Genomic DNA, 25,730 nt, shown 5'->3' on the forward strand with positions numbered 1-25,730 from the left:
ATATTGTAATAGACTATCTATCTCTCTATCTATTTACCTGATAAGAGCCATAAGTTAGAAAATACTAGTTTATAAAGATATGTTGATGAAGCAGCCAAATAAGAGAATGTATCATACTCAGGACCATCTGAGTAATAATTACGCTCATTTTTAATAGGTTGTTTGAAATTGCTCAAAAGATTAGCTAAACTGAAAAATTAGTTGGATGAGTTTTTTTCAGTTTCCATTAAGAAGAATTAAGACTGATGAACATGAACATTGTATATTTGATTCTTTACCAAACAATTCAAATCAATTTGCTTTTACAAATTTATGTAAAAATAAAAAAAAAATTCTACAATTGGACCCTAAATCAACACCCCTTTATCAATAATTATTTAAAATTAAATGTAATTATTCCTGTAAGTTTAGCTGGATGTCTATGCTTCTCTAAATTTACAATTGCTTGAGAGAGAATACCAATAGTACTTTCTTTCGGTGGAAAACTAAAATTAAATTGTAAATTTAAACTTATCTTGAAATGAAATTCTCAATAAACTAAACTGGATCTTGTTTGATATGTTTATCCTTCAGTAAATCTATAATCTATTAAATAATCCATCTATCCGTCCGTCCGTCTGTCTTTATATATGACTAAATTCTGTCTGATTATTTGTCTATCTGTTTTTTTTCAATTTATTTTGTATATCTTTTTGTCAATCTGCCTACCTGTCTATTTAGCTATCTGTCTATCTTTTTGTCTGTCTGTCTATCTGTCTTTCTGTCTTCTGTCTGTCTGTACATCTATTTATCTGTCTGTCTACCTGGAATGATGTTGGTCCCCGTCAACTTCCAGGGTGACCATGGCAGACCCCTTCTCCACTACGCCAATGTAGATTACAGGATCTTCCTGGCCTGGTAAAATACCCTAAGAAAAGGTAAATTACTTCCATGATTTATATTTCGATGCTTCCTCTGAAGTACCTATTGATAAATGAAACCCTATCCTTATTTTAAAGAAGTGAAAAGAAGTTAGAGAGTGTAATTTCTTTTCCAAGGCCTAGCCTCTCTGATGCAGGGGTCCTATCAATGCGGGGCTTAGACCTGCCGTGCTACAAATAACTCAATATAACCTTACCTTATAAAGTAATACACAAACAATCAAAAACTACCCCACCTTATTAACAATTAATTTAAAAATTAAGGAAAGAGGTTTCTGGGCTAAGTAAACTGTCATTGATTTTATGATTTGTAAATTATTATTCGTGGAAAATTGTTTTCCATATTAGATAAATTATTACAATATAATATAAATCTGAAGTATTTCCATTTTGTCAAAGGTACTACATTGATTCAGCGTATAGACTTTCAAATTGAAGGGGCTATTCTATTATATGTACAGTACATACCTGCATTACAAACATTCCTTCATCCAGAATAAAATCTATGCTTTGATTCTTTTCTTCTACTCTTTGCAGTAATTCCTAAAAATGTAACAGATAGAAAGTTGAAAAAGTTTTAGGTTTTATGTCAGTTTTTCGGTCAATAATGTTTTGTAATTCGTGGAAAATTGTCTCTAATTAGAATAAATGCAGGATGACTTAGAAACGGTTCTTAACCAGCGGATATTAATAAGTTTTGAAGCCATACAAGAAATAATCTTACTCATATTACTCAAGGTGATGCAAGTTAGTAAATCGACCAACCAAATAGTTATTTATCGCATCGTATTATAGACATCTTTCCGCGGATAGTATTTCATGAAAAGCCCAAAGCCCAGACCAACAAATATTTTATTATACGTGGAAAATTGTCTCTATTTCGAAACATTACATGATTTTTCAGTTTGGTAAAAATCTGTTTCTTATCCAGCGGATATTAATCAGTTTTGAAGCCATACTGGAAAATAGTTTTGCTCTTATAATTACCTCCGAAATAAATTTTGCACCATCGTCTCCTCCAATCTAAATTAAATAATCACAGTTAATCATTAAATTTAAGTAATAGGATTTCCGTCTGTCTGTCTTTTTATCTGTGTATGGTGAAGGATCAAGCTAAGTATGACCGTTGAACGGAAAAAATTCCCCTTCAAATTAATATTTATTTTTTTTTGATGTAGAAAAAGACTTCAACCCTCCCTCTAAACTCAAAATTTGTAACAATTTTAAAACTTTTTCCCTACATTTTTTTCCTACTGTTTTTTTGCTGCTTAACTTATGCACATAATAATGGGACGTTGCAATTTCTACAACTGGTAGAAATTTAATGGATGTTTTTTGTCAATTGGATGTAACTTCGACAGGAATTTACTAATTATTGTAGTTATGCTGACAAATATACATCTAACACAGAAATTTTATACATCCAAATTTGTGAATTATACATTATTTCTTGCTAAATTTGCATCTAAACTTTTCAATATATCTACATACTTTTATATTTTAAGTAATTGGAATTTTTTCAAACTTTAAAAAATATATAAAAAAAACTATTAATTGTAAAGTTCTTACTTCTTCATCGTGTCCTAAACCAATGTAGAAACTTCTCAGAGGCTGTCCCCCATCTGTAAAAAAAGATGTTGTCATATAAATATTTTACACATTAAAATAACGTTATTTGAGATAAAAATAACCTTACTTAAATCTAGTGAACTATTTGTTGGCCATGACCATTCACATTTAAAAAATTCAAATCCGTTAAATTTGTTTTGGACAGACAGGTAAGAAGTTGATACATAAAGCCGATCAAAACGCCGAAAATGATTTTTGGGGTGTGATTGTATTCTAGGGGCGATTTCTATTCGGATGCTGATAGTACCCACCCCCAAAATAGTTATAAACCTTCCCATGACCTTTAAATTGTAAAGGAGAACTATATTAGTTCAATAGTTCAGTGAGATCCTTCGGAACAGACGGACACATTGACATCCTGTTACTTTATTATTAAGGATTAAGAAATGACCTTGTAGAACGTGTTCTAGGGCTTGCAGAATTCCAATGACACTATGCTTATCATCAATTGCTCCTCGACCATAAATATAATCACCATCGCCCTGAAAAAATACTTTTTGATTGGTGGAAAAATTAGAGGGAAATAAATAGGATTTTTCTGTATGATTATTTTAAGGTTTTATATTGAATTGATTGAGGGTAGTTGAATGGAAAATAAACCATCTAAAATAAAGGCAACGCCCATTAAGGAAAGCGAAAAAATTAAGAGGTAGATTGTCCATTTCTTCTTTTCGTAGCAGTCTACAGGGAATAAAGTGAAAATACAACGCCCGATAAATTTAAGTATAGCACTAATGATGATACAAAAAATTACCCCTTCCGTGAATGAAATTAGTAGTTGAAACGTTTTGACACATAAAACTATGAGGACTATAAACAGCCCACTGTCCCCTCCCTCCCTGGTAGTCTAAAATAAATTCTGGAAGGAAAGTTCATGAAAAATATCATCTAGAAAAACTTACCTGGGTAACTATTTTTCCAAGGAAAGGATCCATATCCCAAAGAGAAAGATTTCCAGGAGGTACCACGTCCAAATGTGCCAGTAATAGGTAGGGATTTTCTAAATATTTGTTAATAGATTAATGAATTGATAGATAGATTGATAAATAGAAAGATATATAATTTCATAGTGGGGAAAATAACGATATCCCCCTCTTCTCTTCTTCACCCCATCTTATCCCCTCCTACTGGATAAACAGCCTTACCAATAAATTTGAGGGGATATTGGAATCTAAATTGACGACAATTTTCCGCCTGTCATAATATCCACTTATATTCTACATCCATAATAAAAGGTAAGATGTTTTTCGAGAGACACAAACATGTATTAATAGATAAATATATATGTAGTTTGATAAATAGATATATAAATGATAAAGGTTGGACTACATCTAATAAGAGTTTTTAAATAGACAAGTAGATAAAAAAAAGAGAAATAGATAAATAAATAGACAAATAAACATGTTTATATAAAGATTTAAAAGCAGATATATAAATAGAAGGATAAACAGATAGATAAACTATGAGATAAACATATATATGAAAAGATAGATAAACAGTAAAAAAACACATTTATAAAAAAGATAGATTTAAATATATAGATAAACAGATAGATAAATAAATAGATATACAGATAGTTAAATAGATAGATAAACAGATAGATAAACATATAAATAAACAGATAGATAAACAGATAGATAAACAGATAGATAAATAGATAGATAAATAAATAGATATACAGATAGTTAAATAGATAGATAAACAGATAGATAAACAGATAGATAAACAGATAGATAAACAGATAGATAAACAGATAGATAAACATGTAGATAAACATGTAGATAAATAGATAGATAAACATGTAGATAAACATGTAGATAAATAGATAGATGAATAAATAGATAAACATGTAGATATACAGATAGTTAAATAGATAGATAAACAGATAGTTAAACATGGTCATGCGTAGATTTTGCATTTGTGTAGATTTTCTGAATAGTAGTATTTCTGAAAAGGTCTAATCATAATCTATTCATAACAGTTCTAATAATATGCTATGCAAACCGATCATAATTTTAAAGAAATTTTATTGTATTAAATACAACTTTTTTCTCATTTTAAGAGTAAATGTATTTTTAAAGGTAAAAACAGATATTTTAAAAATAATTTAAATTTTTTTTAAAATTTAATTTTTGCAAATATTTTTATTTTTTATTTTTTTTTAAACGTGATAGTATCTTGGAGTACTATAAACAATTATAGGTCATTAAATGATAACATAATCAACCTTTACATTACAAGAAAACTTTGTTTGTTAACCCTTACAGATCGGGGGGGGGGGTCATATTGACCCCCCCCCTCTAGTTTTTTCAATGTCATTTTTTTTGTAGGTAAGATAGAGAGTTGTGACTTCATGACTTTTTAAGTTTAGTAATTATACGTCGGCAAGAGTTGATCTTATAAGGATATCTGGTCTGTGTCGGTCGTGGCGTCCGGTCAAAGTCGGTTAGGTGGCACCAAATTTAGAAAAAATTCTAAATAAATCTTAATTTCTACATTATGACTTTTGTGCATAAAGTACAAACCTAAAATTTTTTTGGTGAATACTTAGATATCAATGACTGTTTCGGTACGCATGCCTTGCCGTACACGAAATCTTAATCTCCAAGCCCTCCGAATGACCAACATGTGAATGTTTACAAATGTGTATTTATTACCATGAAAACGGTGAATCTAAAACAAAAATATAAAGATTAATTACATAGCATTAATGGTTTATTATTTTTGTATATCGAGGTTGCGTGATTTCAATTTAATTAAAAACATAAAATTTCTAAAAAACTTTAAATTGGCACGAAACATATTAAATGGCATCAGAAATTGATAATTTTAGATTCAAATGATCAATAAAATTAAGGAAAATATTCGTATGTCAAAAGTTAGCAGTTAAATGGTCTATTTGTTGAAAAATTAATGTTTTAAATTTCTTCGTAAAAATATACCATACTACACTTATTATTAAGAATTAAGATAAATTCTTACCACATTATGATGTCAAACTAAGCAGGAAGGCTTATTTGAGATCTTCCACGGATTAGAGCGCATGTATATCCATCCAATACATTATTTTTATTCACGTAGCTCTTCACATGGGAATCAACAAGGAAAAAATGTGCGCGCCTTTGTTTGTTTACAAGCGAAGCGCGGAGATAGTTAGGAATGCCGCGTAACACACTCATTCTCTGGTGTAAGGAAAAGGGAATTAATGGGTTCGAACTTGCCAGGGAATACAAGAAAATCATTCCAACACACACCCGTCTAGTCACTGGGAATCGAACACAATAACTCATCTTAGCATCATGCGTGCAGACAGTGTCCACAAAATCACAATCTCATAACGCATAAATTACAAGAGTTTAAAATGGCATGGCCATCAGGCCTAAAATTAATTATGGTAACTTACGAACACCACAATAACTCAAACCGACTCCACTACCACATAAGGATAGGAATAAGGAATGGGAAAAGCATTCAACATTCATGAAATGCACATTTTCCACTCACACATCTCATTAATCATGGCCTCATAATCTCAATTAAAGTTAGAATTACAGACCATGTAATTGCGAATACATGAATTAATAATCAATAGTACCTAAACTTTGATTAGGTACCTACATAATAATAGGCAAATGATTTTTATATTAAAAATCGCATCAATAATTAAATAATCAACTCAAACTTTTAATCAAAAGAAAGAAAGATTAAATAATGACATTTTTTCTACTGAATCTTTTTGCTAGAAAAGAAAAATAGAATTTTCATAAAAAACTTCTCAAAATTAAGCATTTTCTCCAGCGGAAAAATACTCGGGCTTACATCTAGACATTCTTAGATAAGATAGGTAAATCCTTAAATCTAACATGTTTAATAAAATAGATACTTAAATCTAAATAAAATATGACTGTAAAATCATCAAACATCGGAAAATTAAAACTTCATAATTTTAAATCTTCGTGAATCAAAATTGCGTAAAATAAAATTGCAATTGAAATATGCAAATTAAATTACCAAAATAAAACAAAAGCTCAATTATAAGAAAAGAACTTCTCTAAATGCTGAGTTTGCAATTTCTCTCTGTTTTAAGAAGAAAGCAACTTGTACATATTCATACAGTCAAAATTAAGGCAATTTGGGGCCTCAGTTAGAATGAACCCCTCAAGATACAAACTAACCAATCTTTAAAATATTAATAATGCCGTGTTCCAGCTATCCTGACGGACGTTATGTCTTTCCATCACAATTTTTGATACTGCATAATTTCCGACAGGATTTCTGGCGCAGGGCTCCATCAACTGAAAATAAACATAATTAGTGATGTTTAAATCAAATCAAAAATTAAAAGAATCATGAATAATTCAAGAAACTTTAGAATCATCAATCAAAGCAATCAAAATAAAATTATCTTATGCTTTAGTTTTGCCGTTCTGTAGTATGTCTGGCCGAGGTAACAGAGCTAAGATACACTATAGAGCGGTCTTATTAAGCTTAAATCTTCGAACTCAAAGAATCTACTTAATTCAAGACGAAAAAAATCTGCATTTTTTTTTAGGTACATCGGTTAAAAGGTAAATAGAAATAATTTTAATATATATGTAATATTAAATTATCTATGTGATTATAATAAATCTTAAAGAAATATTTGTATGATGTAAAAAATTTCATTGTGTTACTTTTTATCATATCGAATTTCAATTAAACAAAGATAAAAATGTTCGTATTTGCGTAGGTACCTAGGAAAATTTCCGCGAAAAAAATCCCTGGTCCCGGAAAGACTTAAATCATTGAAAAAACTTGCGTAAACATATAAATAACTTAAGTTTGCATTTCAAATGAAAAATCTTGCGTCGATTTGAAAGTTTAAACGAAATTGAGTCAAAATTTGCGTTTTTTGTCTTTCGAAAAAAAATATCTGATAAATCTACCGTAAAAATAAAATTCAAAGTTAAACAAGAACGATACTTATACTAAACTTTGGGTAGATTGATCTTGAGCAGACATCTTGCGGAAGTCTCGTTACTCGTGGCGGCTGCGTCATCTGATAATTTGAACTTGCAAACCACGGTCCTCCCACCTGGGCGCACTTCTTCCACACGCCCCAATCTGAACTTCTTCATCAAATTTGTGCTATCGTCGATCAGCACCACGTCTCCCGGCTCGAGCAGCACCTTGTTGCTGCGCCACTTGACGGACTTGAGTAGCTCAGGCATGAGCTGCTCCTTGTACACCTGATGGAACTGACGGGTCAACTCCTCCAAGTTCTCCAGCCTCCTGGTGATGGGCTCTTTACAACCTGTCTCAAAGGTGCAGATTGCATCGTTGGTCCTGCCGCCTAACAGATCAGCAGGTGAAATTATTCTCCAGCAATTGACGTCATCTCCTTGGGTGGCATAGGTCAATGGCTTAGAATTCAGGACTCGTGCAGTCTCAGCACACAACACCAATAAATCATTGAAGGTTACAGTAGCACCAGCCAACTTCTTGTTCAACACACGCTTGACCAGCCCAACCTGCCTCTCCACAGTACCCACGAACGAGTGTGCTGCGGTGGGCACCAGATGCCATTCAAAATGCATTCGGGTATCCTTCAAAAGTTCATCCATAATTCGCTTGGCACCGGCCATATTGGTGCCTCTGTCTGTGGTAACCCTTCTAGGCATATTGTAAAACGCCTGAAGTTTTCTCAAGCCGACCAGCACGGCTTCAGTTGAATAATCAGTCAACACATCAACAAACACAGCCTGTGTAAATCTACAGGCCACAATCAACAACCAAACCTTGTACTTGGTCTTGGAACTCCTGGTACCAACGCCAGGCTTCGTAACTTCGATCGGCCCCGCAAGGTCCATATGCACCTCCTTGAAGGGCACAGAGGGCTCGACACGATCTGGCAGAATATTAGCGGGACTCGAACGCTTGGCATATTCAATGGAACATGCAGCACAACTCTTGACCACTTTCATAGCCTCCATGCGGCCATGTGTGATCCATGCATACCTGCGGCTTTGCGCCAACGTCTTACGATGGCCTCCATGCCCCAATTCATCGTGGGACTGTTGAAGGATGAGCCGCGCCAGCCTGTTGTGGCGGCTGAGCAAGACAACACCTGGGCTGTCCTTCATAATCTTCCTGGGGCCTCCAGCAGCGGCCTCAAGAGCCTCATCTCCTCTCCCGGACATTTTCAATATTGTAAATGTCCTAAGAGGATAACATCCATCATGACCCACAATGGGCCAACAAACCTGGACCTTGTGATGATACGGTTGAAGGGAGTCGAATTTCCCCTCGGCGTCCATGGTCATCTCCTTCTCTTGGTTGAAGGAAGTCAAAAACAGGTCACAAACAGAATCCATGTATGTATTTGTGAAAGTATAGTTCTCATAATGCTTAGAACTATCATTGTTGCTAACATCATCCTCAATTGTTGTAATGCCACGTTTCTTGATAAGCAGCGTTTTAAAGCAGTTGGCAGCCTTAAGAACTGCGGCCACAGTCCTCCTCGCCTGCCTGTAGGTCCTTCTTGCCAGGGACCTCCAGAAATCGTTGTCCACTACCTGTGTGAACATTACCTTGAGCTTCGCCATCTTGGGATTTAGCTCGCTCTCGGGAATGGATGCATTTACCTCACCCGCCGTCTTAACGGGCCACTGGTCCTGTTCCAGGCGCAACCAGCTTGGACCTTCCTGGTATGTAGATCCAGGTTGTACATCCTCAATCGTACACAAACCACGCGTCGCCAGATCGGCGATGTTGTGTTGGGTTGGAACCCATCTCCAATCTTCAGGGCTCGTCAACTGTTGTATCACGGAAACACGATGACTGTTAAAAACATTTAACATAACACTGTCACTGGATAGCTGAGCTAGGGCACAGCTGCTATCACTAAAAAATACTTTGCCAGAAATGTTGAAAGGTAGAGCTCTGGCTACAGTATCCACAAGCCTGGCCAAAATTAGACAACTAAGCATTTCTAACCTTGGTATAGACTCAATCTTCACTGGTGCGACACGTGACTTGGCGCAACACAAAACTACATCATATCCTCCAGGAACTGGCCATCTCAGGTAGGTGATGGCTGCATAGGCCTGGTTAGATGCATCGCAGAAACCAACAAGCATTGGAAGCCCCAACGGCTTATCAGGAACCATCGAACGTCTGAACGACACATTTCCAAGTGCCGAACGGTCCTGGAGGCTGGACACGAGCTCCGACCTCAACTCTCCAGGTATAACATCATCCCAGTTACATCCATGTATGCAAACTGAGCGCAGACAAAGCTTGGACTTAAGCAGCAATGGCGCTGCTAGACCCATTGGGTCATAAAGTTGTTGCACAATTCTCCAAACTTCACGTTTAGTTATGAACTCAGGTAGACTTCTCCAGAGATCCTCCAGGTCCAGATCCTCTAGTAACTTTCTACCCTTAATCTTCTCGCCGTGGTTGGCTCTGACAGGTAGGAACAACTTATCCTGTTTAGGGTCCCAAACGAGGCCCAGAACTTTTACACTGTCAACATCATCTCCAGAATAAACAACAGATTTAAACTTGAAATTGCCAGGTGCAATCATATCCTCCAGCTCTTGGACCAGCTGGACAGCTTCAGGTTTACTGTTATGACCGCTCAAACAGTCATCCACGTAAGTACAAGTCTCCAATTTGACCGATGGAGGATCTTGATACAAAACAAATTCAGAACTGAGTGGTTGCTGAACATCTCTCCACACATCCTGCTGGGCTACAACGTCACAACCTCTAATCTTCTCAGATCCATAAACATCTTGAACATCCTGCTGGGAACGTCCACCAAAAATACGACCAGTGAGTCTGAGGGCGGTCACGGCCATATCTCCAGCCAAGGCCTCACCAAAGTTGATGGTTTTGGTAAGGTAGACCTCTGGCTCTCCATCAACTGTATCAGCGAAAAAAACACGTTTCAGCTGAGAATCTTCATAGGTAGCTAATAATGAATTATAGAACTTCTGAATATCAGCCACGAATGCACACTTATAACTTCTGAACCGGATAAGATTGTGCATCAGAGTATATAATGGAACTGGGCCGTCCATCATAATACTATTGAGGCTTAGCCCCTTGCAGCAGAGGCTAGAATTGGCGCATATCCTCAAGGGCGTGGAAATAGACTCTTTATATGCGCAGACTAGGCTCGAATAATACACGGGCTTAGTATAAGCTAGGTCTTCTGGCGAAGCTTTCTGATACACTCCACGAGACACAGCTTCTTGAAACACTTGGCAGAAGGTGCTGTATTCACCTTTTTTAATCATTCTCTGCCGGTCACGTAAGCAGATCTTATAGGCCTGCTTTGAATTGTCAAATAACACACTTGGCGGCTGCTTGTAGGGATATGAAGCCGTCCAAATATGGTTCTCAAGATCTAATGTCAGACCTTCTTCAATCAGCTGCCGCTTACGCACATCCAAGGCGGACTGCCCGGCGGCTATGGCGGCGCAATGACGGCAGTTCTTACAACCGCTGCACATTGATGGCGGCTGTATTCCCAAACTCTCAGTACTCAGGAACTCCATCTTGCTGACCTCCAACTTCACAGCTTTACAGGCGACAGGATTAGCAACAGTCCTGCCATCTGCAGACACAACTAAATAGCCTGTACCAAATAAGCTTCTGTACAGTCTAGAATCACCAACCATTTTATCTGCACACGGGAACATAGCTGGTGTTAAATGGCCGATTAAAACATCAATCTTGCCGTCGACCATAGAAAAATTATCAGGCTTCATGTTGAAAATGTCGGCGGCGGCTGTAGGATCAATAGAACGCAACCCTTCTTCAGTACCAATGCTGGGCACTACCGCCGCCTCCAGAATATGTGAATTCCGGTTGCGGTCAACCAAACAAATCTTGACTGTAGGACATGCTTGGCTCTTTCCATCTGCCAGAGAAATAGTAGCTGTGCGACCAGTTGATGGCAACTCTAACTTCTTGGCAATGCTTCTAGAAATCAACGTCAAATTTGCTCCACTGTCCCACATGGCATTGACGGTGACTTGACGTTTGTCAGCCGCCAACGCCGGGACCTGCTGCAACATCAGCATAAAATTGTTCTTGCTAAACAATTGTGATTCATACACTGCCGCAACTTGTCCACTAGCAACTGATTCATGTAATAATGAATTATGAGGCTGGTTGCAACTGTCAATGGTACAGCTGCCAAGCTTATCGGCTCTGGGACAATCGGCCACCCGATGCCCTTTTTGTAAGCAGAGCAAACAGGCGCCTATCTTCTTGATGAAGACTTTGCGTTCAGGAACAGACATATCCCTAAACTTGGAGCACTTAAACAACAGGTGATCAGAGTTACAACCTTCCGACGGGCAAGGCTGTTTCTTCTTGGTCTTAGCTGGAGACCCAGGTTTACCAACGGCTGTAGCTGCGGCCGCAGGATTACCTTTCTTCTTGGAGGGGGTGTCTACATCGATTGAACACCTCATCAAAATGGCGCCACGCTGTTCCTCTATAATCTTCAACAGCTTAGGAATATTTGGGGTATCCATCGAGCCCAACGCCAGGTTGAGCTTGTCCTGGAAATCACGTGGCAACTTTTTGGATAACATTTCCAAAAGAATAATGGTCAACCACTGGCTTGTGGTGACTTCCTCATCATCATCATCTTTAGTCAGCTGCTCGAGCTGGCTAACTGCACCACCAAACTCTGCTAAGACTGTCACAATCTGGTTGGAGTCCGACGGTTTAGGCTTCTTCTCCCATTGGTTGAAAAGGCAGAGCATCTGACGTGTTTTGGACTTAAAACGTGCGTCGAGGTAAGCCCATTGAGATTCATGTGATTGAATCTGAATTAACTGAAGTCTTAACTCTTTATTTTTGCAGACCTTTTCACTGCTCAACAATAACTGTAAATATGACGGGTCCTGTCCTACGGTAAGCTTTTTAAAATTGTCCTTGAAACTTACGTAGGCTGACTCTGAGCCGTCAAAGCTTGGAAGAAGACGTTCATCGACACGATTCATATATCCTGGCGTGAACATAGAACCGGTGCCGAACTGTGGTGTGCCAAACGGCGACACAAATGGCGATGCTGTCGAAGCACCCGCCGTCGTTGTAGGCGGCTTCACAGGTTCAAGCTTAACCTCGGCCAGCCGTTTCATCAAAGCAGACAAAGTGTTTATAATTGGTTCTGGTAAGGGAAAGTATGACCCTTTAATAACCTTCACAATCTTTAAGCAACGATCATATAGTTCAGCCTTATGGTCAGGCAAATTATCACCAACTAAATCAACAACACTTTGAATGTCACTAAGCTCCTCCATAGCATCTAGAGCATCTTTCAGAGCGTTATAATCTTTTTGCACAGTAATTATATTAGAATAAATGTCACTAAACTCCTCAAGCTCTTGGATTCTCACACCAAGCTTGCTAAAACCGACCATAATGCTATCGAATGTCTCGAACTTGTCATGGACAAGGATTGACTCCTTAGTGAAATGTCTAACATCAAGCTCTGAAGATTCACTGACCAACTTCATCACTTTATCTAGTTCACTGGTTAGGGCCTCGACGGCTGGGCGCAGCCGTAGTCCCAGTTGAGCGCCTTTATTCTTTTTAGGACCCATGATTGTCACAATAATTAACTGTACTGATTACGATTATAATAGTGTGTGGTAAGGTATCACAACCAACACATTCACAAAACTTCACAGATATTTTCTTAGCCGCATCTGTTCTGTCTCGTTTTCATTGTTTCGGTACGCATGCCTTGCCGTACACGAAATCTTAATCTCCAAGCCCTCCGAATGACCAACATGTGAATGTTTACAAATGTGTATTTATTACCATGAAAACGGTGAATCTAAAACAAAAATATAAAGATTAATTACATAGCATTAATGGTTTATTATTTTTGTATATCGAGGTTGTGTGATTTCAATTTAATTAAAAACATAAAATTTCTAAAAAACTTTAAATTGGCACGAAACATATTAAATGGCATCAGAAATTGATAATTTTAGATTCAAATGATCAATAAAATTAAGGAAAATATTCGTATGTCAAAAGTTAGCAGTTAAATGGTCTATTTGTTGAAAAATTAATGTTTTAAATTTCTTCGTAAAAATATACCATACTACACTTATTATTAAGAATTAAGATAAATTCTTACCACATTATGATGTCAAACTAAGCAGGAAGGCTTATTTGAGATCTTCCACGGATTAGAGCGCATGTATATCCATCCAATACATTATTTTTATTCACGTAGCTCTTCACATGGGAATCAACAAGGAAAAAATGTGCGCGCCTTTGTTTGTTTACAAGCGAAGCGCGGAGATAGTTAGGAATGCCGCGTAACACACTCATTCTCTGGTGTAAGGAAAAGGGAATTAATGGGTTCGAACTTGCCAGGGAATACAAGAAAATCATTCCAACACAATGACCTTCTGAGAAAATGACCGTTTGACAGCTCCCTGACCGACTTATGACCGATTTTTGTCCGGCTTTTACTACAAACATATATCATGAATATCGTGGCTTCTATTACAGCTGGAGACCTATAATTTTTTTTGGTACATCCTTGAGCAACAATAAACAGATAAAAATATTAATTGGCGCTGCCAACCGCCGTTTTACCGCCGTAACCGCCGAAAATGGCGGTTTCCGTTATTTGCCGTTTTTCGGCGATGATCAGAAAAAGTAATTTTTTTGTTATGAAAAATAAAAGTTCGTCCTAAAATTTGGTCATCCTAGCTGCAAAATTGGCCGCTCTACAGCTGTTTTAATATTTAGCGGCTGGCCGCTAAAAAGCGGCTAAGGAGCGGTCTGACTGCTATGACTAGAAAAAGTAATTTTCTCTAAAAATACACATGAACCACCAGAAAAAAATTTTACGTCTTTATCTGTAACAGGAGCCGAGATAGAGGGGGGGGTCAATATGACCCCCCCCCCCCCCCCCCGATCTATTAAGGTGGGAATAGGGGCCCGATCTGTAAGGGTTAAGATTTAAATAATTTTAGTGGAAACAATTTATTTTTGATTTACTTATCCCTGTATCCCTGAGTAAGGATGAAATTACAAGAAACAGGTGCAGACTGCAGTTTTCAATAATTTATACCATCAGGTTAAAAATTAAAGTCATACCTTTCATGCAAACTCAGCACTTTTAATTATAGTGCTTTAGAATTAGTTTTTTTAGTAGAGTGTTTTTTAATTAGGTTTAAAAAAAGGATTAAAAAATAAAAATAATTTGGGATATTTTCCCTCACATGGACCAAAAATGTTTCTGGTACTTTCAATAGAGCATTTACCCTGCAGGACCCTATGCGTTATTTTGTGTTCACATTTAATGCTATTAACTTTTAAAACTTGTTTGTTAGTTATCCTTGACAGAAAAATTTTGGACAATAAAACACTTCCTGTATGAAAATTAGAGTTGGGGAGTTAATGTAATTAGGAAAAGCAGATGAATTTCAAATAAACATATATATTACCATACTAGCATATTAGCATAAACAAGCTAAAGATAATTTTTTTCTTATACCTTTTTAAAAAATTATTATTTTATGAAAATCATATCGAATTATAATTCAATTCAAGTTTTAGCTAAGATTTTCTAAATCTACTGATCAACTTTTCTATGAAAATATCTAAAAAAAAGCAGTGGCGTGCACAGTGATTCACCAGGAGTTGGTGCAACCGTTAGCGATTGAAAAAAGTGAAAGACAGGCCTTCCCAATATTAGTTTTAAGGGGGGCGTTGACACCCTTCTACACAATCCTAACACATGCCACTGATATCGCATATTTTCCACATTTTTAGGACAAATTAAAATAAAATTTATGTTCAGATCCTTAACTTTACGAGGGGGAGGAGTAATGTAATTAATAATGAGGAGAATACCAATACAAGATGTTATGTTAAGTTGGCAGCGCAGCTACATTATAAAAATGATCTTCAAACAACATAACATTTAAAAGTAAAATAGAAGAAATTTTGATTTTAAAACTTTTACAACAAAAAAAAAAGATCTCTGCCTCTTGAGCCATATTTTAGTACATAAATTATCTTAAAAATTGTGTATTATTTATGTGATTTAACATCTCATCACACAAATTATTATCTACGTCCATGAATCAGGAATGTCCTTGTTAATTTGTCTCATTTTACTCTGCACGTCTATTTTAAAAAGCGAAGCTTTTCTATAATTAGGGTCGGTCCGTCCTTAACGGATAGCTTTTTTGTTAATTTAAACATGTTATAATTTTTTTAACAGATATCAAACCTTGTATGATTATTTCTATAACAATTAGGTATGATTTAGGAAACGTAGCATTTCTATAATCGTTAACAGAAAGTCAGTACGTCCATTTTAACATGCTATTTTTTTTAAATTTTGACAGCAAATTTTACTATATGATATAATTATCCTGATTTTTACCCATTACAACAAGGTACAATGATATAAGCAATTCATCTCTATAATCAAGTCCTAAGAATGTAAACATGGCCTTACACATTATCCTGTATTTAAGCATTTTTGCCAAAAATATACTTACAATTTTATTTAGACATATACATTTATATTAAATTTATTTAGTTTTGATATTCTACAAGTGTTAATGTTTGTTTGTCCTATTGTTTCAGAGCTTCACTTTTATGGATGTTGTAATCCTTGTTAGAATATAAACTTGAGATAACTAAACAAGTTGAGTTTCTAATTAAACAAGGATAACAACATTCATAAAAGCATAGCTCAATAAATCAAATACACTCACATAAACACATGTAGAGTAATAGGACATTAAATGTCAAGTTCGGACAAAAATTAATTAATTAAAGGGTAATTATTATGGATATACCAATCTTTTAAGACTTGCTTGTAAATATGCTTCGCTTAGAACATTAAAAAAACGACGGGAGGGGACATTGTGCTGTTTTTAAATTAGTCTCCAATATAATAATGTTTTATTCAGTTTTGGAGACTTCTATTGAATTTGATTGGTTGGTGCATTAAATTAAATGTCCGAATGTTTCAACCACTAATTGTGATCTACAGAAGGGGTAATTTTGTGTTTAATTATTGCATTTTTATAAAAATTTATATTTCATTGTCTTATCCCTTTAGATCCCTGACAAAAAAGTAGGAGTTACATTATAAATGGCGGGACAAAACAACCCATACAGATTATATATTTTGGGGCGAAGCTACTTTAAAAATAAGATTTTAAATTACAGTAATCAATGATATGTATTAATACCCTTATAAATAAATTTTATCCTATGCAAATATGGACGATAGATTGACGTACATTCCAGATGATGATTAAACAAGGATGACAACATCCATTAAATCGAAGCTCTAAAATGGTACGACAAACGAACATTAAAACAAGTAGAGTGTCATGATAATTTAATATAGGAATCATCATGAAAAGTTTGAAATTGATTGGACAATTTACACCTGTTTATATTAACGAAAAGAGCTAACTGTCCCAGACAAACAGACGGTCAGACTGACTCTGAATTAAGAATTAATGAAAGTACTCAACATTTCAGATTAAAGATATTTATGAATCTTCATGAAATTTTGAAATAAATAGGACACTTCTAACATGCCAAAAAAAATCATAGAATTGTTATATCATAAAAAGAAATGTTGCTAGAAAGATAATTAGGGTCTGCCGGTCCGTCCGTCCGTAACAGGTAACTCTTATCGTTAGTTTAGGCATGTTAGAGTTGTCCTATCAATTTCAAACATTGTGTGGTGATTCCCGTATTAGTTGGGTACGATTTAGAAAGGAAATAATCGTTTTCATAATGTCCGTACGTCCATTTAAAACATGATGATTTTTTACAACAATTTTTCATGAGATATTATTATCCTTTTCGTCTAAATAAAGAGGTCCTACGTTTTCTGAAACATACCCAAATGTTAAAGAAATCAGCATACAAAGTTGGAAATCAATAAGAAAATTATAATATGCCTAAATAAACAACAAGAGTTACGGATAGAAGACTTACCAACCAAACCTAATTTTTAAAAAAAAACTTGGATTATCATATTATACGTAACAAAAAGTTAAAAAAAAAACAGCATGCTGTAAGGTGACGCATAGACTATAAAAGCTGTCCGTTATTGACTGGTAGACTGAAGGAACGACTTACTCAAATAAAAGAAATCTTTGTTTAAATCCATTCATAACAAGTATATTCAAATATTTATAGTGGTTACGTATTACGTAATGATTAAAGTTTCTAATTTAATAACAAGGATAACAACATCCATATAAAATTGGCCAAATAAATTAGACGGATTCATATATAAATACATTAAATATTAATAATTTATAGAAGTCCGGACAAAAATTGATTAATTAAAGGGCGTTTTATTTTGACGTACTTTTTAAAAAGCGAATCTTTTCTATAATTAGGGTCGGTCCGTCCGTAACGGATAGCTTTTTTACGTTAATTTAGGCATGTTAGAATTTTCCTATCGATTTCAAACTTTGCATGGTGATTCCTGTAGTAGTTAGGTACGATTTAGAAAGCGTAGCAACTCTATAATCATTACAAGAACGTCCGTACGTCCATTTTAAACATATTGAATTTTTTACTTTTTTAACGAGCGGATGCGCTTTGTTTTGAGCAACGGTCGTGAGTTAAATTGAAAACTACTATGTACTAGCAGAGAAAAACCTTTCCTATTTACAGACGGCATGATCGACAATCAAATTATTGAGTAGCTTCACTCAAAGAGAGAGAGTGGGGGGGGGGCAATGGGCTATTTATTACACTAGTCAAAAAACCAAAAGTTTTATAATAATGTTTTCTTATTCGTTGGCTTAACATCTTTGGGATCTTTTTATAACTTTGTTAAGTTGAGTGTTCAAACGTTTCAACCACTAATTATAACCTAAAAGAGGGTTAATTTTGGGTATTTATGTTGGGGATGTACACTAATTTATTGGCCATTGTCTTATTCCTTTAAATCCCTGAGCTTTCTCAGACAGGTGAGAAATGTTTCTTATAGTGTTTTATTATGGTGTTTTATTCTTAAAACAAAATAAATGTTCTTTGAATTAAAAGAAACAAAGTATATAGTTCTATGAGAACTTGTGACTAGCAGTTATAGAAAAATTAAAAAGTAAAGAAAGACAGCACAAAATGATTATGTAAATGCATTAAAATTCAGCAATAAGACCTATAACATATCGATAAGAAATTACTAATTTTGTAAAACAATAATACATGAATATTTGCTGTAGTGTTTATTTGTCGCTGTGTATGAAACCCATATCAAGTTACTACTATTATTGGACATTTAGTGTGAATTCGAAACAGTCAAGAAAAACGTTACTGGATATTATAGACTTAGAGTTGACTAAATTTTTTAAAGTCTTTTATACTTTATATAAGAAACAAAATATTGAAAATAATAACTTTTCATTTTGGTATTCCCTAAATTCATTGGAGACGCTTCAATATTTTGACTAAAAGATTAGAAGCAATCTTTTCTAATTATTGAGTATTGTAAGATAATTTTGTCTCTTTTTACACAATTATATTTATTATCATTTGCCAAACAAAAAGAATTGAAATTGTATAAACACCATGTAATATCATATTACTTCCGTTCACTATTGTCGATTAGGAAGGGTGTTTACATGGGGCGTAGAAGGGGATTAGAGACCACCTTTTTTAAAAATTCAGGATTGGTTTAACTTCCAGAATACAACCAAATTGAATCTTCAAAATTTTTAATATCTCAAAAAACATTGACAAGAAATTTTATTGTAAGGTATTTTTCAAAGGTTTTACCCTTTTGGCACTTAAAGGAGAGAGTATATTCGATAAAAAAAAATATCCTAAATTTGAAGAGAATACCAAAAAAAGGAAACTTTGCCATTTTTTATCTATTTAGCTTAGATCTGAACTTCTTGATATCATTTTAGATTTTTTTTAGTTAATAAGTGATCATATCAAATAGCCCCACTTTTTTTGGATTTTGAATATTCCCCTGCCCCCAGTCTATTCGTTTTTTCTATACTTATGTCCATTCAGAAAATCTATTTCAGAAAGTCTATAGTCAATCTTAAACATATATAAATATATTGATAACATATAGATAGATACTCTTAGTGTCACCTGTAAAAGTAGATCCTTGTACTTCCAAAAGCAAGCTGTATTCATTTACAATGGTAACTTCAACAAATTGAGAAGTAAAAACTTCAGGAAATTCGGTTTTCAACACTTCATGAAGTTCTAATAAAGCCTGAAATTTGAAAATTGGTAGATTTGTTGATAGATAATAGTCATAGAATATATAGATTGATAGATAAAACATCTGGTAAGGTAAACAAAATTCATAAAGAAAAATCTATTTTGAACTTTATGACTTTTTGAAACATATACTTAAAGAAAATGCGAATAAATATTGTATTCTACAACCCGATAAGGATTTAATAAAAGTTTCTATATAAGTTGTTACATTTTCCCTACCCTTTTTGTATTAAAAAAATTCCATAACCTATCCCAAAAGTTCATATTTTCCTATATTTATGATTTTTCTGTACCTATATATAGATAGATAAATAAATGGATAGTTAGATAAAAAGATAAACTTACATCTAAGCTTTTATTATCAGAGCCATATGATATTGTCTGAACTGATATAGACTTCCCCAGCTTGTCTCCCCAGGTTTTCTTTAGATCTAAAAAAAATATTTAAACAGGGCTCGACAGTCGTGCGTCTATCAAAAACACTAGAGGTGGAAAGGGTTAAATAACTGTATCTCCCCATCGCAACTGCCTTGTGCAACCTTTCTATTGGGTCATTGAAAATCAACCAATTGTGTCGCTTATATTAACACAGCCAAGTAGCAGAAAATAATTTAGAAGCAGACAGATGAAAGATGTCTTTGAAAAAGAAAGGTAGGTAGTTGTCTGTATATACATCTATACTAAAGATCTGTTATCACGACTAAGTCTCAACTTTATTCCGTTTGGATTCTTTAAAATGTTTGTTGAAAAAAAGGATTTTCCATATTTTGGTTGGGTTTAGACTTCCAGTTGATTTTTAAAAATTTCTCTGGGGCTTAGAAAAGACTGCGGCTGCTGAGCCCTGAATTCAAATATTGTTGCTTTTACAAATCAGGTTAATTTAAGACATTTTTAGACAATGCTATTATAGTTCTACACTTCAAAAAATAATTTGAAGTGGGGGTGGGGGGGAGTTGGAGATATTTTCATATAAAAGGTTTGAGCATTGTCAACTTGTACCATCCAATCAATATTTAATAAAGCATCCAACGTTTCTACACTTTGGGTACCATTTTATTCTACCGTCCAATGCCCCCCCCCCCTCCCTGTGAAAACTACAAACCTGGTGTAATTTCAAGTCTTGTGGATTGGTCAGGGGAAATTTCTCGCAAATGGAACTTTTCTTCCACTATAAGAAAGAACAATTATTTTTTAGGTCAGCTGTTCTACAACTTGGGTCTGTATGTTGTCCAACATTTTAATAACTTAAAAATCTTAAAGTTATCTTTCTATTTTTTTCTTTTTCAAATTAAAACACTGATTTACATGTGACTGACCAACAAAATTCACTATATCTTTATGATTATATATATCTAACTAATTTTTATTCCTTGAAATTACTACTCTAGACAAATTTTGGGTATAGTCTCTTTCGTGGCAACACCCCTTAAGGGGCGATTCGTATTATTTTCAAAGTTGCTTTTAGCTTAGCTTAGCTTAGGTTAGGCTATATTGGGTTAGGTGATTGCCCCACAGGGTTAGGCCAATCGGCCCCTCATGGTTAGAGCCCCCCGCAGGGGCTATAAATTGGAGAAAAGCTACTGTGAAAATACGAAGAATCGCCCCTTAAGGTGCGTTGCCACGAAAGGGACTATACCCCATATTTTTCCTTATTAGAAAGTTTAATCAATTCAAACTATAAATGTTAACTAAAAATCTTTTTTATAAATTTTTTTATATTTCATGATATTATAGAATAGTTTACCTAAAGCAGCATTTATTAACAAAGCAAGGAGGAGACCAATAATTGTCTGAAATGATAAATATTATTTAAAAACATTTTTATATGTTTTGTTTCGTTATACATTAAATAAAGGCTACAGCCCTAGATGCTCTAGATGGGAATCGACGCTCCGATTTAAAATTTAGAAAAAAAGTAAAAATTATGTTTTGTGGGGGAGGTTGGGGTATTTCAAATGGGTAATTTCTATTGGTAGGTTTGAGGTAACCTCCCAAAATAGTTATAAACCTTACAAAGACCTATGAAAGGCTTCACTGTTAAGGAAAACTGTATTGGAACCATACAAAGACACACATACACAGATCCTTTTACTTTTAAAAAAGTATTTATTGTATTTTCTTCTATTTTCAAGAAAAATAATTTTTAAACTTCTAAAAGAATTGTGTTACTCTATATTCGATAACGTTAGTTTGTCTATCTTGTCTGACTGATTTGTCAAGCTTTTCTTTCATGAAGGTATTCGTCCTTGTTAAAATTGTAACCTACCAGAAATATTAACCATATGGAACCACAGAAAATAAATCTGGTTTTTCTACAAAAGAATATATATATATATAAATTAATATTGTATCTACCAAAGCAGGGACTGCTATTCAGCCAATTAATTATATTTAAAATTGCCGAATATTAAATATTTTGTTGGAGTAAAGTTGGAGTAAAACTTATTTTTGGTGTAACTGAAAGAGAAGTGGGTAAGAAGGGAAGAAAAAGGAAAGAGGGTTGAGGGGAAATTTTCACTTAGATTTATTTGTCAGAATCACTTTTCCGTTTCCCTGATACCAAAGTAACAAGAAATTTGATATTGGTATAGAGCAGATTTTAGGTTATTCGGAGAAATTATACAATAAAAGTAAAAAAATAGAGAGTAAAGGGGTTAAATAACTGTATGCCCCCACCCCGTGTACCCTGTGCCGACTCTCAATATGGATCTTGGAATCTTAGCCAATAGCTTTGGAAAAAATCAGCACAGCCAAGTCGCTACCAAAAAGCAGCAATAAATTTGCTATCAGACGAAAAAGTTCCCAAACACTGGATCCAGATCTTTGTCTGGGTTATACATCTATACTCATACATTTATTGTTAATCATAAAAAGTTAAATGGCACAGTAGGTATTTATATTTGATAGACCCCATTTTTGAAAACAGTATAATTTACGATGCAATGCAATGAACCCTTTCCCTCTCTTTGGGGTTTCGATACAATCTACACTCCACTGTTCCCTCCCTCTGTGAACAAAAGTATTACCTTGAACAATAGCAAAGGCCACAGCAGACGCTGACACCTAAAATAAAGTAGTAGGTTTTATAGTCTAAAGCTTAAGATTTCGATAATTACGGAACCGATAAGGTTATCCATTTTAAGGTAGCAGTTAAGAGATCATAAGCTTTATAGAACATGATTTGATTGTTAAAAATTAATGTTTAAAAGACACTTTTTTTTCTGTTTATTTGCAGAAAAATTATTCTTATCGTGTAAGTAGATAAATATTGATTACTCAAACAAACAGATTTTAACAGCTACTTATAACTAATTTAAATTTAATTATTCTTAGAAGCGCAGCTACTCTAATATTAACTTGTTTTGCTAAGCAATTTACGGACATAATTGTCAATTGATAATTATTTTTCTCGTGTAAAAACGAACGTACATAAAAATATACAGCGCAGATTTGATTTATGCAGTGATCTAAAGGTATAAGTCAATGGTATATAAATTGATGTACAAACCCTTATAAATGATTATGCACAACATTTTTCCTTCTCTTGATTACAATTAGTGGTTGATATATCAATAGAATAATATCAATTGTAAAAGCTCACATCACATTCTACATTTACTAGCGGCTTCGCCCCTAGCCTCTAGGGGTTTTGCCCCAAGATGTATAATTACATCTTCTCAAATTTACGCGAATAAATCGCGAATTCGCAAAATTCGTTTAAAAAAATTTGAATTTGCAAAATTCGTTAAAAAATGGAGGGGATTTTTTTGTTTTTTGGGGGGTTGGCCCACCCCCTAAGAAAAAAACCTAAAACCACCACAGGACCAGTAGATTATTCCCTGAAGAGTAGAATCCGATCCGTTGAGTGGTTACCGAGATCTTAAGGGACAGACGGACGGACAGATAGACAGACATTGTTCTACGTTGTATTCTAGATAATTGTTGTGAGACTGGGAAAAAAATAGTACATTCATTTCTTCTTTATCCCTTTATCCATGATATTAATAACTTAAACTTTGACATCATAAAGACATCAACTTTTATTAATATCCTCATGAAAACAAGTATGACACAATCCATCAGAATCAGAAATAAAATAATAATAATAACCGAATAGACAGATAATCTAAATTAGCCAAGAGTCAATATGGTCGGCTGATTATCTTTGATAGCAGTTAGGACTGATTTTTTGAAAGACGAACAAATTCCCATTCAAACGACAATTTGTAACTATGAAGGCGCTATTCTACATATTTATAGTTAAAAAGTTCAGAAATTTAGGTTTGTATAAATGGCAGATAAATTAAACTTTACTTCATCGAAACTTACTGACATTTCTAGTACATCAATCTTTTTTATTAAACAAAATTCAAAGCAATTTAATTAGACAATGCCTTCAATCAATTTAAGGATAAATTCTTTTTTTTTTGATGGTGGTTTAAGGCTATTTTTCTGTCCCCTCAATCTTTCTTTAAATACAAGTCTCCATTTTAGGAAATTTACTTTCAAGTCATAGGATTGTTTTAGACATTTTTATTTCTATTTCCCCTACGAATACAGAGCTTCTTTAATTTAGAGGCTCAGCCGCTAGTATATTTAACAGAACATTTTAGCATAAATCATTAAAGAAGAATCAATTAAAATATTTAAAGTTTTAATTACACCTAAAAAATAATTATAGAAAAGCTATACAGCTTCAAACAACTTACGTCTAGAATCAAAATTTATTTTTGCTTTAAACATTTTAACTGTTTATACATTTATTATTTGATTTTTAACTTGAATAAACAAATAAAGAATTATATCTTTCACATGATAATTTTAATAATGTCTTCTCTCGTTTAAGTTCAGCTGATAACTGAACATTTTAACTTTTGAGATTAATTTGCTCTCTAAGGGGAGAGAGACAACTAAAATAAAAAGAAAAAATATTTTACACTCGAATAAGCTATCTCACTAGAAAAAAAACAAGATAATTAGGAGAGGTTAAATAAGGTATGAGAGTCCAAGCATCGGAATAAAATACCTAATAAAATTCATTGTTTATTATTTATTTTAAACATTGAGTGGTTAGGGGGGGGGGGGGCTTCCCCATTTTTCATTCGCTCAAGATTTACACACCACTGACAAAATCATGTGCACGCCTGTGTTTTAAACTATTGATTGTTATATTAAGTTAGGTTAGTTCATATCCAGTTAGGGTTGCCGCGCGGTGTTTCTTTAAAAGTGGACCCCTTGTAATTAGTTTATCATATAAATTATCCCCCGTAGTGAAGTAGTTCGAAGTGTGCATAAAACCACTTAAGTCTATTTTCGAGTCTACTGTCCATAGCAACATTGAATTTATTTATACATGATAGATAGATAGACAGGTAGACAGTGCAAAGTATATATTTAGGGACAAGGGAATGATATTCTGACAAACAGCTCTAAAGGAAATTTCCCAACAAATCCCTTCCCCTTTTCCTCCCCTTCTTTCCCATCCCTCTTCAGTTACATGACAAAAAAAAATATACCACCAGATACTCAATAAGGTTTGGTGTGTTTTTTTTTTTTTTTTTTGTAGAATTGTTGGGTATACTGGCTACCCCTGAGTATACTTAGCAAACGAGAAAAGTAACTAAATTTGAAATCAGTGGCACTTCTCTTACACACTTTATGACACCTAAATCGTGGGGTTGTAGCTTTATGAGTGTGTAATACAGACAAAAAAAAACGGGGGGGGGGGGGGGGGGAACAAAATGTTCAACATACTCAAAAGTTATAAAAGAATGTATTTTGACTGGTAATTTTTATTTAGTAGCCAAGCCCAAATAAAAATAATATTTTTCTCACCTTTATATCGAAAAGGAGACATTTTTTCGTCGTCATACATTTTTATAGATTTTTCAAATTTTTCATTCTAAATCAGAA

General features: G+C 34.3%; 1 protein-coding gene across 2 annotated transcripts in view; it reads right to left on the bottom strand.

Annotated features, from left to right (window-relative positions):
- Positions 1–25,730, bottom strand: part of LOC145328324 (N-fatty-acyl-amino acid synthase/hydrolase PM20D1.1-like) — a 30,031-nt gene extending 4,301 nt beyond the window's left edge. The window contains exons 1-15 of one of the 2 annotated variants that reach the window (XM_080171953.1): positions 25,653–25,730; positions 22,844–22,880; positions 22,084–22,129; positions 21,562–21,607; positions 20,920–20,985; positions 20,163–20,248; positions 19,683–19,809; positions 3,452–3,549; positions 2,941–3,031; positions 2,490–2,542; positions 1,908–1,943; positions 1,389–1,463; positions 804–907; positions 400–485; positions 38–127 (exon numbers count right to left, since the gene is read on the bottom strand). In XM_080171953.1, coding sequence (XP_080028079.1) covers positions 38–127; positions 400–485; positions 804–907; positions 1,389–1,463; positions 1,908–1,943; positions 2,490–2,542; positions 2,941–3,031; positions 3,452–3,549; positions 19,683–19,809; positions 20,163–20,248; positions 20,920–20,985; positions 21,562–21,607; positions 22,084–22,129; positions 22,844–22,880; positions 25,653–25,692 — 1,081 coding nt within the window. In that variant the 5' untranslated portion in view covers positions 25,693–25,730. Of the gene's footprint in view, positions 1–37; positions 128–399; positions 486–803; positions 908–1,388; positions 1,464–1,907; positions 1,944–2,489; positions 2,543–2,940; positions 3,032–3,451; positions 3,550–19,682; positions 19,810–20,162; positions 20,249–20,919; positions 20,986–21,561; positions 21,608–22,083; positions 22,130–22,843; positions 22,881–24,526; positions 24,684–25,652 lie in introns of those variants that run through there. The other variant, XM_080171954.1, reaches the window with a different exon arrangement.

This window comes from Acartia tonsa, chromosome 9, assembly GCF_053477335.1.
Source record: "Acartia tonsa isolate MP-2025a chromosome 9, ASM5347733v1, whole genome shotgun sequence".
Lineage (NCBI taxonomy): Eukaryota > Metazoa > Arthropoda > Copepoda > Calanoida > Acartiidae > Acartia > Acartia tonsa.